This window comes from Gadus morhua, chromosome 8, assembly GCF_902167405.1.
Source record: "Gadus morhua chromosome 8, gadMor3.0, whole genome shotgun sequence".
In the NCBI taxonomy this organism is placed as follows: Eukaryota; Metazoa; Chordata; class Actinopteri; order Gadiformes; family Gadidae; genus Gadus; species Gadus morhua.
The window spans coordinates 22302300-22317299 of NC_044055.1; the positions used below are offsets into that span (position 1 = coordinate 22302300).

The 15000-nt window shown below is 48.5% G+C and overlaps 2 protein-coding genes across 3 annotated transcripts in view; one reads left to right on the forward strand and one right to left on the reverse strand.

The window, feature by feature from the left end:
• The window catches only part of LOC115549675 (protein zyg-11 homolog), a 9582-nt gene extending 1420 nt beyond the window's left edge, over positions 1-8162 (forward strand). For both annotated transcript variants that reach the window (XM_030365007.1, XM_030365005.1), the window contains 12 exons: positions 145-1034; positions 1359-1499; positions 1604-1780; positions 1974-2038; positions 2656-2755; positions 3286-3336; positions 3697-3858; positions 5219-5266; positions 5381-5581; positions 5803-5855; positions 5943-6040; positions 6509-8162. In XM_030365007.1, the coding sequence (XP_030220867.1) occupies positions 145-1034; positions 1359-1499; positions 1604-1780; positions 1974-2038; positions 2656-2755; positions 3286-3336; positions 3697-3858; positions 5219-5266; positions 5381-5581; positions 5803-5855; positions 5943-6040; positions 6509-6708 (2186 nt within the window). In that variant the 3' untranslated portion in view covers positions 6709-8162. The remainder of the gene's footprint in view (positions 1-144; positions 1035-1358; positions 1500-1603; positions 1781-1973; positions 2039-2655; positions 2756-3285; positions 3337-3696; positions 3859-5218; positions 5267-5380; positions 5582-5802; positions 5856-5942; positions 6041-6508) is intronic.
• Positions 8163-13416: 5254 nt separating this feature from the next.
• Positions 13417-15000, reverse strand: part of LOC115549672 (leucine-rich repeat-containing protein 52-like) — a 7295-nt gene continuing 5711 nt past the window's right edge. The window contains exon 2 of the mRNA XM_030364997.1: positions 13417-13836. Coding sequence (XP_030220857.1) covers positions 13469-13836 — 368 coding nt within the window. The 3' untranslated portion in view covers positions 13417-13468. The remainder of the gene's footprint in view (positions 13837-15000) is intronic.

The window sequence follows — 15000 nt, forward strand, 5'->3', positions numbered from 1 at the left end:
AAATAAAAAAAAATAACTTGGTCTGAAGTATTTATATTCAGACCAGGCAGTGGTATGAATATAAATACTTGATACTGAATGCTTGATTCTCTTGTTCTCACATTTCTTTACTCTGTTTTGCCTCTCCCGCCCTCCTGCCACCAGGCCTCCTCAATGACAGAACCGTGGCCATATTCCGCGACGGCAAGGCCTTCCGTCTCCGCAGAGCGTTCATCAGGGGCGGCCCCGTCTCCCCGGGGGCCTTCCGCCTGGCCCTCTGCCCCCACCGCCTCCAGGAACTCGACGCCTCCCGCCTCGCCGAGGGCCACGCCAGCGGGGCCGAGGTTCTCGCCGCCCTCCTCACCAACCCGGAGCTCACGTCCAGCCTGCAGATGCTGTCTCTGGCCGGGCTGCAGCTGGGCTGGGACCCCCTGGGTCCGGACGGAGGCCCCTCGGTCCGGGCTGCGGGCCCCTCTGTCCGGACTGTGGGGGGCTTCAGCTCCCTGCGGGCCCTGCGGACGCTTAACCTGGCGGACACGGGCCTGACGGACGCCGCGCTGGAGGAGGTTTGCTCGCTGCCCCTGCTGGAGAGCCTGGACCTCTCCCGCGGCGCCGTCACCAGCCTGGCGCCGCTGCTTGGGTGCCGGGCCACCCTGAGGTCCCTTACCGCCCACGGGCTGCATGGGCTGCGCAGGCTACCGGTTGTCATGCCGGCCGCCCCCGGTGTCCCCTCTGTGCTGATCCGGCTCAGCCAGCTGAGGCATCTGGATCTCTCCGACGACCGTTTTGCCGCCGATGACGTCCCATGCGACTCAAGCGAGGTGGATGAGGTGGTGCAGCGGCTCCTGGAGGGGGCCCCTGATGAGGAAGGGGCCCCTGATGAGGAGGGGCTCATCCTCCCGGCGCTGGTCTCCCTGGACGTGTCCGGAAGGAAGGCTGTCACTGAGCGGGTGGTCCGGGCTTTTGTGAAGGCCCGGCCCAGCCTGGTGTTCCTCGGCCTCCTGGCCACCGGGGGCAGCGCCTGCGAGGTTCTGACCTCACGGGAGAACCTGAAGGTACACACAAAGGTTGTTGTTGTTATATGAGGTTTGTGACTCAATTTGTGTCTCAGTGAAGACTCAATAATTCTCTGTTAAAGTGTTCATAGTCCAAATATGAACAATTTATTATTGATTTATTTTACAGGTAGACAATGCATTAGCAGTACATTGGATATACCTTAGGGGTGTGTGTGTGTGTGTGTGTGTGTGTGTGGGTGTGTGTGTGTGTGTGTGTGTGTGTGTGTGTGTGTGTGTGTGTGTGTGTGTGTGTGTGTGTGTGTGTGTGTGTGTGTGTGTGTGTGTGTGTGTGTGTGTCTGTTTATGCGTGTGTCTGTCCAGGTGACCGGGGATGCTAATGAGACTCAGGTGTGTGAGGCGTTGAGGAGGTACAAAGAGAGAGAGTGCTTTCTTCACGAGGCTCTCGTCCTTCTCTACAACCTCACAGTCGACCTCAGCACGCCGCGTCAGGACCTCCTCCAGGTACCGGCGGGACTCTTCTGACGGCTGGTTCCAAATGTACGGACACTCACCTGATTGCATCGCAGAGTAAACTCATAACAGGTCTGATGACCTCTGACCTCCAGCTGGTGCTGGCGGGGATGAGGAGCCATCCCTCCTCGCTGCAGGTGCAGCTGGTGGCGTCTGCGTGCGTCTTCAGCCTCACCACCCAGGACCTGGCCGAGGCCATGGCCCCGCGCCTGCTCGCGGCTGCAGTCGACCAGCTGCTGCTGTCCATGCAGAGCTTCCCCAGTCACGCACAGGTAGCACTCCTCAGCTAACACATTCTCATTTACTTAAATGTTTCTATACAATTATCGTGGCTTGATTTATACACATGGTGTTGTGAGGTTCTATCACATTAACTCCGACCCTGTGGTGTGCAAACGTATGATTGCACCCTGTATTTCCATTATTGTGTCATTGGAAATACATGCTGTTTATTTCCCCCTCTAGGTTCAAAAGAACTGTATCCTGGCCCTCTGCAGTGACTACATCCTCCTGGAGATCTCCTTTAACAGGTCGGACATCGCACACACTTTGTTATATCACATGTCCTATAGCGTTGGCCTGTTGGATGTAGTTTTCTTAACAAATATGCCTCCTCACATATTCTGACTGTTTAATCCTTGAAAGCAAGCAATAGCAATTCACTGATTTGTATTCTGGCAAGTCCATAGATCATGTCTATCCAAACTGTTTTTCATTTGAAGCTATGGTTCGGAAAAATATGTTTTTTTAAATTTTTACTGTACTGTCCTGATGGACATTATGGGTCCAAGAGGCAAACATTTTCAGCATGCAAAATAAGGCCTCAGCACCAATTTCAGAAATCTTCATTCATCAATCATCACATTTTATGCAAGTAACGTGAAAGTTTCAGCTCAGATACAGCTCATGATGCCAAGCTCACTTATTCCCTGTTTAGAGATCACATGAAATTACTTCCTGTAGTTCCTCAAGTGACCACAACTAAATCCAGAATCGTGGAAGATCATTTTTTGAATGGAAACGAGACTTCTAACTTGGTTGTAACAAAAGAGAGGGTTTATTCAATCAATTCAATTCCTGTTCCGAGCATTGCACATGTTTCTCTCATGGCATCCACATGGCATTAACATGTGTTTCAATGTTTCAGGTATTTGGCCACCAAGCTGGTAATGACCTGGCTCAGTAGCCATGATGACCCCACCCTGCAGAAGATGGCCGTCGCAATAATTTCTGTCCTGGTTGCCAAGGTAGGACTAGTGGGCACCGGGTTATAAAATATGAATAACATCTGATCACAATGTTGGTTTAAACGGTTTTCTTCAATGACACAACATGTTCAATAACAAATAATTTTGAACTCTAATTTGATCTTAATTATAATCCCAGCCCCTGTTTCAGGTCATTTCTGCTACTGTTGCACATTCAAATTTTGAAATAAAAACATTGTTGAGCTATGAGTGGTCATTTTCTGTTCAACAATCAACCTATGCAGAGATGGAAGCAAATCTCTGCAGACAGCCTGTTTTATGTTCCTAGTTATATCTGGTAAACAACCCTTTGCTTCATGAAACATCCACCCCACTCTGCCTGTATGCCACGTAAAGGATGCATTAGAAGAAAAAAGTATTGTATCATTTAATGGTATTATTATTTATTATTAAAAGAAGTGTTTTAAGTGTTTGAGTTTGCATCTTGCGTCTTCAACCCTTTTGTTTGATCTAAGAAAGACTTTCCTTGTGTCGTTGCTTCCTGCCTTTATTCCTTACTTCCTCCCTAGCTATCCACAGAGGAAACTACACAGCTGGGCACAGATGTTTCCATTATCAGGGTATGTTAACCATTACATTTATACATACTTTTACACACATACTTTATATCTGAATGTTTAAATGTAGGTTGTTTATGTTATATTATTGTTCATATTCAGTATCCTCAACGCATATTTTAGCTCCACCTAAATGGTACCAGTGTCATGGATCCACAACACCAGATTCAACACTTTCATACCATTAATCACATTTGATTTGGGCATTTACACTGTGTGTGTGTGTGTGTGTGTGTGTGTGTGTGTGTGTGTGTGTGTGTGTGTGTGTGTGTGTGTGTGTGTGTGTGTGTGTGTGTGTGTGTGTGTGTGTGTGTGTGTGTGTGTGTGTGTGTGTCTCTCACTCTCTGTTTCTCTCTGTCTTAGCAACTGCTGGGCGTCGTGCAGCAGCGGGCCTCCCTGGGTGTGGTGGACAACACTCTGAGGTTCGCCCTGAGTGCTCTGTGGAACCTGACGGACGGCAGCCCTGCGGCGGGCCGACACTTCGTCCAGTGCCAGGGCCTGGAGCTGTACGTGGAGGTGCTGGAGGTGAGCCTGAGGGAGATGAACGGACCGCTGGGCTTCATGTGTGTAGGGACTTATGCACACCAAGGTAGCTCAGGAGGTAGAGCGGGTTGACTGGAAGGTTGGTAGTTCCTCCTAGCTGAGTGTGGAGGTGTCGCTGAGCGAGACGCCTCACCCTGACTGAGCTGGCTGTCGCCCTGCGTGGTTGACTCGGCCCTCGGTGTGTGATAAAGATGCAGTTAGTTGATCTAACAATTCGTCTGGATTGGCCTTCATCCTATTCTCCTCCTCATCCCTGCCAGACCCCCGACTCTCACCGTACTTGAGGCGTTGATCAGGAAGCACAGCCAGTAGGTTGCTCCTTTTAGTATGTGGTCACAGGTAATGACTGGAAGGTATGGGAAACTCCTCCTTTTGATATGCTGTAGTTTGTGATGAAGTATGGAGATAACAATGGGACAGAAATAAAAGCAGTGAGAGAGCGTATCACAGTGAGACAGAATGAGAGAGAAACAGAGTAATGGGAGAGGACCACGGCGGACATAATAACGTGAATTACATTGGAAGGACTATTGGTATGGAGTCCCATATCCTCATTTTACTGTGAAAAGTGCTTTGCTCTATCGGTATATTAATGAAGGGGCAGGGGAATGCGTCCAACAGCTAACACCCTCCGTCCCCTGAGTTTCGCTCCTGGCACATAAACAAGACTTATGAAAGGGCCCTGGCTCATTTCTTCTGGCCAGGGATGAGACAGGCTGTATAAGATTACTGCCGGCACTATGCAGCCATAACACAGGCCCAAAGGCCTCCTAGGGCAACGCTCTCATCCCACTCCTTATCACGGAGACTCCCTTCAGCCCAATCCCTTGGGAACCTGCTTGATGTCCAAAGTAATGGTTGAAATGAAACTCCTTCAAGAGCTCCTTCAAGAGCTCCTACAAGACCTCCTCCAAGACCCTCCACACGAGCGAAGGCCCTTTCCCTCCAAGACACACAATGGGGAAATGTATTGATAATCCATATTGCTGCATGATTGACAAGGGGAACACCTGTCGGCCATGAGGCCACTGCTCCAGGAGGCCAGCTCTAAGAGCTGAACCTTCTCAGTCGAGAGAGGACTGGGAAGTGAATGGCAAGCAGCCCTTGGCCCTGAAGTGGACACAGACCTAGGGGGATGAGACTTGAAGAAGGATGCTATAGCAGCGAACCATTGTGTGTGCTACCTGTGCTCTCACCCCTTTCCCCCAGTCTGTCCACACAGCCTGTGTACCCTTGAGGCCCTGGGAGGAACCGCAGTCCGTTCCGGGAATGCTCTGAGTTTAATTTAGTCCCCTCCTATTTTCCTCCCCCGTTCTAAATCAAACCCTTTTGTGTGTCGCAGTCCTACTGCTCCGAGCCCTCGGTCCAGCAGAAGGTCCTGGGCCTGCTGGTGAGTAAGGGGGCTTTCCTTCATGCTCATCCCCCACTCAGTGTTGCCAGATTGGGACGGATTTTCCCCACTAGAGTCGTTTTGGTAACTGAAGGACTGACCCTTTGAGTGCAGAACAATCTGGCTGAGGTGGAGGAGCTGCAGGGGGACCTGATGGAGGAGGACCTGCTGGACTACGTCCTCAGTGTGCTGGGCGACCCCCGGGTGGGGGTGGAGGTCAGGTACTTTGCTGGTGGCTTCCTCGCCCAGCTCTCCTCCAGACCCAAGGCCTGGACCCTCCGTCAGGAGCTGCTGGAGACCATTCACCAACAGCTGGTGGGTGTGTGTGTGTGTGTGTGTGTGTGTGTGTGTGTGTGTGTGTGTGTGTGTGTGTGTGTGTGTGTGTGTGTGTGTGTGTGTGTGTGTGTGTGTGTGTGTGTGCGCGAGTTTTCCATCAGGGTGGCTTTATTTGTTCTCTGATTCACACATTGACCTAAATTCAAATCATTCCAACATACAAAGAACTTCTCCTAAGTGCCCAACTCCTCCTCCTACAGCATCTCACGGTCATGACTTGGAGCCCAGCCGAGAAAGAGATGGTCTCCTACAGGTGAGAATACAATGATGGTGTACTCTCCAGCGTACCCCAGGTGTGTAAGTCTCATGGTGTCCTCCATCCTCTGACCTCCTCCTCCAGGTGCTTCACTCCCTTCCTGCCTCTCCTCCGGACCTCCCAGCCAGCCGGGGTGCAGCTGTGGGCTGCCTGGGCCTTGCATCTGGTCTGCAGTCACAACGGTATGCCCTGCTGTGGTGGTCTGTTCTGGAGGACCCTGGGGAGGGGGTCGCTGCCGACGTACAGCTCATAATGTTAAAGATGCTCCCCGTTTCGAGCAGCTTTAGGGAACCCAAGGACGCTTGACACAAGAAAGGCGTTTTAATGCTCGGTTGCTCTCTGATGTTAACCTAACGATTGTTAGTGCTTTGTACTTGGTTTTATGAACATCTTTACTGTAAAATGTACTATTTATAAAAGTTGCTTTGGATAAAAGCATCTGCTAAATGAACCCTGTAAATTTAATATCATCCTACATGCGTGTAATGTTGTGTAAGAAATGTAGAAATTGTGGAAATTACATAAAAGTTTGTCCATTGAGGTCCTTGAGGATAAAAGGCGTTTAATGACCCAACTTCACTGAGGTGGTTTTCAAAGAAACAGAAGCAGTACTGTCTTATATTGGTTTCTCCCCCCCCCCCCCCCCCCAGCCCCTCACTACAGCCCCATGCTCCAGCAGGAGGGGGTGGTGCTGCTCCTGGAGGCCCTGGCTCTCCACCCAGGGACCCACGCTGACGTCCAGGCCCTGGCCCGGCTCACCCTGCACCTCGTAGGGGCCCGGCAGCAGGCCCAGATGACCCCGCCCGGCCCTCCACACAAAGAGTGCTCCCTCGGCCCTTCTGGAGACTGAAGAGTCGCTAATGACGGCTCGAGAGGTATTTAACTCATTACTCAACACACGTGTTTCTGTCGTTACAGCAACATGTTGATAACTGTAATCAATATGGGAAATGTTGGACTTAAAGCAGCAACATGTAGCTGTACTCAGTATTGGACATGCTGAAGACCTGGTGGTGGCAGTTCAGCCTCTGCTTCAAATGGGGTGGTGATCTGTACCAGTAAATGCAGAAGTTACAAATGTCATCCAAGCTGCGGTATGACATCATCTCTGGCATGGAGCAGCGGCAGCACTTACAGAGCCAGCCATCCTGCTGCTTCAGAGGAAATTCAAACCCCAATTATTTTTTTTTAAATGTGTTTTGGGGCGAAGTTTTAGGTAGGAGGGGGGCTTGTTATCCCCATGGTCAAGATCTACGCCAACCTTTTGATACTTTTTGAGTGCCATCGTTGTGTAACTGTTATGAGCGTTATGTTAAGCTGTTGTGTTTGAAACCAGCCATGCACCAGAGGTATACTATAGGCCGGGGCTAGCATGGGCTTAAGCTCCCATGAAATGGGATTTGTAGTATTTGACACTTAGTTGAACTTGGCACTATTTGGAACAAAGTGTTGTTCAAATAAATATGTCCATGTTTGTGACTGACCCAAACTGGGTGGGGCGTCATTCTTAAGAACACCACTAGAGGTTGCTAACACAATTTAACGCTATGGAACACAGTAACATACTACAACATGCGTGTGTTGTGACACATTCGTTATTCATAACTGTCTATTTGAAGCAACCAAAGAAAGACCATATTGCATTCTTCGAGAGATTAACAACGCTGTTATAAAAGGATCTTACCTGAACGCTTACACACAAATGAACATAATTAATCTGGGCTTCTCTCTGTGTTATGATATATCTGTCATTCTGAGTCTCCTAGAAACAGGATCCATTATGCTTAACGTAGGGCGGCCACGGCTGAAGCAGAGGCTCACAGCCGTGATCCAGTCTATTCTAAGTTCTCCTAATAATAATTCCTTTTGGAAAGTGGATTATCGGGTGCTTGCGGATGTTTGCTCCGGACCAGCACTTGTGAGTGTGGCGTATCCTCTGAGCCGCTGTAGCGTGGTTTAGTGTGGTCTGCTGAGCTTAGCAGAGGGGCCAGCGGACCCTCCGGCCTCCGCTGCTTGTGTAAAGGTCAGCAAAGGCCGGGCAGACTGCACTCAGTGGAACACATTACCAACGGGTCTCCAACCTCCAGAAAGGACGTGTTGAAGGCGCTTAACCTTTCTTTGAAACCACGCCGATTTGCCACCAAAGGAAAAATGCAACCTTGTCTGACAGTGCACACATGCACCCACGTACGCACTATAAATGCTCTTTTGAGTTAAGGATACATATGTATGTTACCTGTGGTTTAGCAAATGTTGCTAAGGACCACCTATAATTTGTGTGTGCTTATGAGTAAGGCATCAATATTTGTACTGTGTAACAATAAAGATTGTTATGCAGTCTCCGTTGTGTGTGTTTGTGATTTGACCAGGTAAAACTTTACCCAGAACTCCCAGCTAGCTCTCTTCTTGCTGCCTGGGGTGTGGATATCTGTTTCCATTATTTAATGACTGCGTTAACCCCTGGCGCCTCTTAAAACCACGGGACACTTTAAAGAGAAGCAGGGGGTCAAACGGCAGAGTGACCTCGGTGTGAAGTGACCCTGGGAAGACCCTATGGGGGTATTATTGGAGCAGAACAACTGAGCACCTCTGACAGCAGAATTTGAAGTTGGAGAAAATAAAAATAGAAAGTCACATGTCTATCAGTACATTTGAATTCTTTGTGTCATAAGGTCAACAGCTTTTTCCTTTCATGATTAAATTCAACCTTTGAGCCTCTCTGAATACCCAAAGCTACAAAAGAGGAACAAACAACAACAAACAAATAAACACAAATGGATATATAATAAATATGACATGATATAAATAGCTACACAGGATTTTGATCTAGAATTGGGACCAACAGGCGCTCAATTAACTGCATTTATACAGCGCTTTCCTAACAGGTTGCCACTCAAAGCACTATACAATACTGCCGAACATTCACCCATTCACGCACACATTCACAGACTAACAGCGGTGTCAGCCACGCAGGACGACAGCCAGCTCGTCGGGAGCAGTCAGGGTGAGGCGTCTGGCTCAGGGACACCTCGACACTCAGATAGCAAGAGCCGAGGATCGAACGAGCAAGACCGGGTCGGCCAGGTTGGGTCAGGGGTCAGCCAGGTGGGGTCAAGGGTCAGCCAGGTGGGGTCAGCCAGGGGGGGTCCGGGGCAGCTGTCGAGGTACTCGAACAATCACCCAAATGCACCCTCTCATAGGCAACAAATTATATTCACCTTACAGTATTCAGTATCCCTCAACCCTATCCACCTTCCTAGTCTATCTAACATAATCCCCATACCATAGTCATCCTCACATCTTCACCCTCATTTTTAACCTCTCTGAGTCACACCAACATATTCTCCCTTTCATATTCACCCTACCATATTCCCCCTACTGATGGTAAACTATGTTTACCATTCCATATCCATCTTACCCTCTGATATTCTCCCTCCCATAGTCTCATCTGGGAGGGTTGATGGAGAACCTCACATATTCACCCTCTCACATGACTTTGCTGAGTGTGACCATGGGCATTCATGTAGAAAGTAAGATCGATGCTCCAACAGACAGAGTCATTTGTTATTGGTGTTTAAAGAGATAAACTCAGCTGAAATCTGCTGGGACAACGAGGACACATTGATTTCAAGGGAAGATTTAAGTGAATAGTAAGAATGAGTGAGGGTGAGAGAGGGAGAATCTATATTTTATGGTCATTTATACCATAAGGTTTGCATAAAATGTGTTCCCAGAACTGTATTCGTCCTGTGCCACAAGAACAAGTAACTGTTTAAAATTGTGAGCATTTGTTGCCTTTATTGTGTGCGTGTGTGTGTGTGTGTGTGTGTGTGTGTGTGTGTGTGTGTGTGTGTGTGTGTGTGTGTGTGTGTGTGTGTGTGCGTGCGTGCGTGCGTGCGTGCGTGCGTGTGTGTGTGAGTGATGCGTGTGGATGCAGAATTCCCTGGAAAATATAAATTATGGTTTAGTCATGTTGATTATATTGAATCCAACTCTATTTCGCATTGAATCAAAGGTATTTGAGTAGGGTCTAGTCACAAGGTGCACAGTAGAGGATGCAGAATGCCAATGAACCATGCTCATCGACCCTGAGAAGGCCATAGATCAGTGGTTTACAAACGGTGGGTCGAGAACACGACCCACCGTTTGTGGGTCGTGTTCCATCAGTGGCTCCAAGTAAATCATGGGATTGCCACAATTCTGACAGTGATCCTTCCATCCAGATACTCAGACAGGCACCAGCTTTGTCTCCCAGGCACCAGGACATGTTCAAATAGGCGGGATAGTCCCCGGGTTATGGGGTTAGATCCCTGGCCTGTGTGTGTGTCCTCCGTGTCCGCAGCCTATCGGTAGTCAGCCCTTCTGCTGATGAAGCACATCTCCTACTTGCTCACTTAATGACAAGGCATTCTAAGGGATGTGTCTGCTAAACAAAGAACTTGTATTGATTACTGATTGCATTTGTACTTCATATTTAGGCTTTGACTATTGCGTTTAAGTGTCTATGTGTGTGCGTGTGTGTGTGTGCGTGTGTGTGTGTCTGTGTGTGTGTGTGTGTTTATGTGCCTGTGTGCGTGCGTGCGTGCGTGTGTGCATGCGTGTATGCGTGCATACGTCTATGTGTGTGCATGTATATGTAACCTAACTATAGTTTCCAGGAAAGTGCAGAATGGGAATTCTGCAGAATGTGAATCCAGCAGATGCTGCCGTTCAGCACATTCAGCGGAGCAACAACCAGCCCTGGATGGAGGCTGGAGCGGAGGTTGGTTCTGATGAAGTTTGGTTCTGTGTGTGCGTGTGTGTGTGGGTGCGTGCACACACACATACAACAGGGCCAGGCTTCTTACTTCCCCGTTGTTGAGCTCAGGGGGCTGGGGAGAGACGGTAGCATGTCAGGGTTTCATGGAGACAGAGATGGAGAAGAGACCCCCGTCTCCCCCTCCGGCTATCTGGGTCACAGCCAGACATGTGTATGGGGCATCAGGCTATCCGGTTCCATGGCTCCACCTAGCCTCATCCCGTGCCTATAGGTTTCAGATATCCTACTTGGCATGCTTTCACAAACCTGATACCCCCCCCACCCCACCCCACCAGTCTGCTGTGAACGCTCACGGCAGCGTTTCCATGCGGTCATCGGGGTTTCATCAAGAATTCATCAAGTTCACACCGTAACACGCATGTATTCTAGTACTCCTTTGGTGACGCGCTACATGTGGCAGACTCCTCCTGTGCATTGAGGAACATTATGGTCCAGACGCCATGGAGGACATCCTGGCTGAGAGACCCTGAGGCACGAGGGCACATTCCTTCAGGGAGCCACACAGCAGCCATGTTTGTGACTGAACACGTATGTTGCTAAACATGGGCATCGGTCATAGCATGACGTATCACATGTGTATATTTGTACATGTATGGCTATGGGCACATAGGTGCTCGAGCGCATATGCATGCACAGGTGCACACACACACACACACACACACACACACACACACACACACACACACACACACACACACACACACACACACACACACGCACACACAGACACATGTTGACACATACACACAAATATATCAGATTTGACGTTTGATATGGTCAAACGCAGCTGAATTGATTTATAAACAGGAAGAGATAGGTGATACAGCCTTATTTAGAATAACCTATGTATATGGCTGTTAGTGACCGGATGTTCAAGTGCCAAACAGGAAGTGTATCTACAACCCATTAACCCATGTGATGGAGATGGATTTAGAATAATTACACATTTTTAGACTAGACACACTAGAACTTTTTCTAGTGTGATTTGGAAATGCAGCCGACATAAACAAATGCTCATACGTTCACAATCACAATACCCCTGTTTGGTTCTTGCACTAAAAAGAAGAGGAAGCAGATTATTATAAAAACAACAAAAAAACTTTAAAATGACAAATAAATTGCGATTCGCTATTGCAGATCTATTGTGCATTTATTCACATTTTGCGTGAAATAAATGGAAATCAGTAATTTCGCAGAAGCCAAAGCAGTGATGCTGTAGTCTTGTTTATTTGTATGTCCTGCTGTAATGCAGAGTGAGATCATCACCTGGTATATAACAGTCACAGTCATAGCCACCAGGTAGGCAGGAAGGACATGCAGTAGATTTAAATACACAAGGCCTGGAAGCACTTCTTCCATATTGATAAAAAACAACCCAGCAATTTTACTATAAATGCATTATAGAACTTCCCATTTGCATATTGATTGGTGCATTTGTTTGAAAATAATCGAAATCAATCTTAATGCAAAAAGTGTGTTGTGCTAGTGGTAGCATTGATACTCTTTCCAAAAGTAAAAATAATAAAGATTTACTTCTCTCCTTTCCAAGTGTAAACAGAAGCCAATATTCACCATAAATCACCTAGATTCAATCGGTTAATATATGTTTGATATGAGTGCTTTGGGCATCGCACTCCTCAGAACCCTCGCACTCCTCGCTCTCCCGGTCGTCCCGAGAAGTAGGGATCCTACTCTCCTCTCCTGGTCCCGTCTCCAGGATCCCCCCTCTGGGTCCGGGATCGTTCTCCTTGTCCTTTAGAGGCTCAGGGCCCTTTAACACTAGGAATGGGCCATGAGCGATGGGCACCGGCACGCTTTGCTTTTTTCTATTTTCTAGAATAAGAGAGTACTGCCTCTCATGCAACATCAACTCCGTAACCGTAACATTTATGAGAACACTTGTTTGAGGCAAATGTTACCTTTTATGTTCGGGTGGCAGTGGCCCAGGAGGTTGAGCGGGTTGACTTGTAACCGGAAGGTTGCTAGTTCGAACCCCGGCTATTGCTAGCGTGTAAAGCGTGTCGAGGTGTCCATGAGCAAGGCGCCTCACCCTAACTGCTCCCGATGAGCTGGCTGTCGCCCTTCGTGGTTGACTCCGCCGTCGGTGTGTGAATGTGTTTATGAATGGGTGAATGTTAGGCAGCATTGTAAAGCGCTTTGAGTTGCCACTGGTTTGAAAAGCGCTGTATAAATGGAGTACATTTACCATTTTAATAGAAAGCAGGACATTCCATATCAAGTTAGGAAATTCAATGTACTGGACATGACCCAATAAGGCTTTCCGGTGCATGCAAAGAAATGATTGGATTACATAGGCTGTAGGGAAAACAAAACAAAAGTAGATCATGTGGTCTAAGAACAGGCTGGGCTCCATCGTATCCCCAACGCACGTTAACATTGGCCTGGTTGGCCTGGGGATCACTTCCAGGCCAATCAACACAGAGAAGCATCCAGTACGGAACACAGCAGCTAGTATGTATGTGCATGTATGTGTGTGTGTGTGGGGGCGGAGGTTTGTATGTATGTGTGTGTAGGTATTTATGTAAGGGCATGCATAAATGTAGCTGTTCGTTGAGTGTGTGTTCACACCTCCGCACGGTCTGAAGCTTGCCCCCCTCTGGGTGTTCCTGTGCTGGTCCACGTCTCCTTAAAGGTCCAGCAGTCGTCCAGCGATCAGCCAATCCTGGGCGAGCTCATCGGAGGCACGACGGGTGACGCTGCTCGCGTATGGGGGGGGGGGGGGGGGGGGGGGGGGGGGGAGTCAAGTCAACAGTACAAAACTGACTCAAAATCAAACCCCATGAGAGGCCTTGCGGTCCCCGTTTCCCGGGTGACCCCTGCCCTCGGAGCTAGTCCGTCCCGTCCGCCCCATCTCCACCCGCTCGCCCCCCTCCCCCTCTGCCTCCCCCCGGCCCCCTCCCTCGGGGTCGCCCTGCGCGTCCTTGCGCTTGACGTAGCGTTCGTAGAGCACCATGACCACGCCCATCCCCCAGGCCGACACCGTGCCCGCCGCAAAGATGACGAAGCCGATGAGGATGAAGAACAGGTAGTCCCAGGAGCCCAGCGCCTGGTGGCAGCGCGCCCGCAGCCCCGGCCCCACCTCGGCCACGCGGCGGCCCCGCAGGTCGGCCGGGGCCCCGCACACTGTCTGGCCCTCCTCTGAAACACAGGTACACACAGCTGAAAGGTTATGGGTTTAATGCCCTCATCAAACACTAACCTAATCAATAACTGTCGTGGTATTCATAAGAAAAACCACGAGGTCTGTATCTCGCTTTCAATTCCACACTCTTTAATTCTTATCATTCCTTTCATTGTCATCAGAAGATAGATGTTAAATAGGTGTTTCTTTGTGTGGGTTCCACTAGCCTCGGGCAGACTAACATACATAAGATCTATAATATAGAGAAGGACGGCGAGATGAGAGCTCTCTCATCCCCTGGGAACACTGGCGCACGCGAGGAGATCAGTACCAACCAGGAGCAATGGAAATGAATGCATGCCAAGAGCTGATCCCAATCCATCCCTGGGTGGGTGGTCTGATAGTGAGGGATAGGGTGGGTCGCAGGGGCCTTTGAATGGGGCTCCCAGGGCCTCGAGGGCAGCACACTCTTCCATACTGATGGAGCCATACTGCCACACTGATGACCTCACACCAGGCATTTGGCATTAAATGTCTGTACAATATATATATATACAATTATTTTTGAACAATTTATTGCCTTTTTAGTGAATAATACAGAACATAAGGAACTTAATAAATTTTAAAAAAAATCCATAATAAATCAGAATCGCAATATTGGACAAAATAATCGCAATTTGATTATTTCCTCAAATCGTTCAGCACTAACACACACAAACACACACACACACACACACACACACAAACACACACACACACACACACACACACACACACACACACACACACACACACACACACACACACACACACACACAAATATACATACACCCTAGTTTGCAAACATGAATGCAAGTTACGTAAGTATATCCGGGACAGATTTGTACATGTTCGCTAATGCAAAGAATGATGCAATGACCATTGCATTGCAATGAAGTAAGCAGCAACCTTGTTAAATTGACCATACACACACACACAAACACACACATGAAAATGCTTACGCAGACACACATGCATACACACACACACATGCATGCATACACACTTACACTCACTAATGCATACACTTGCAAATGAGGCCAAATAAATATGCACACAATGCAAAATAACCATATCACTGTCCAATGACTGGATCATAAGACATACACCATAACCACCACCAAAGTCTTGCAACACTCAAA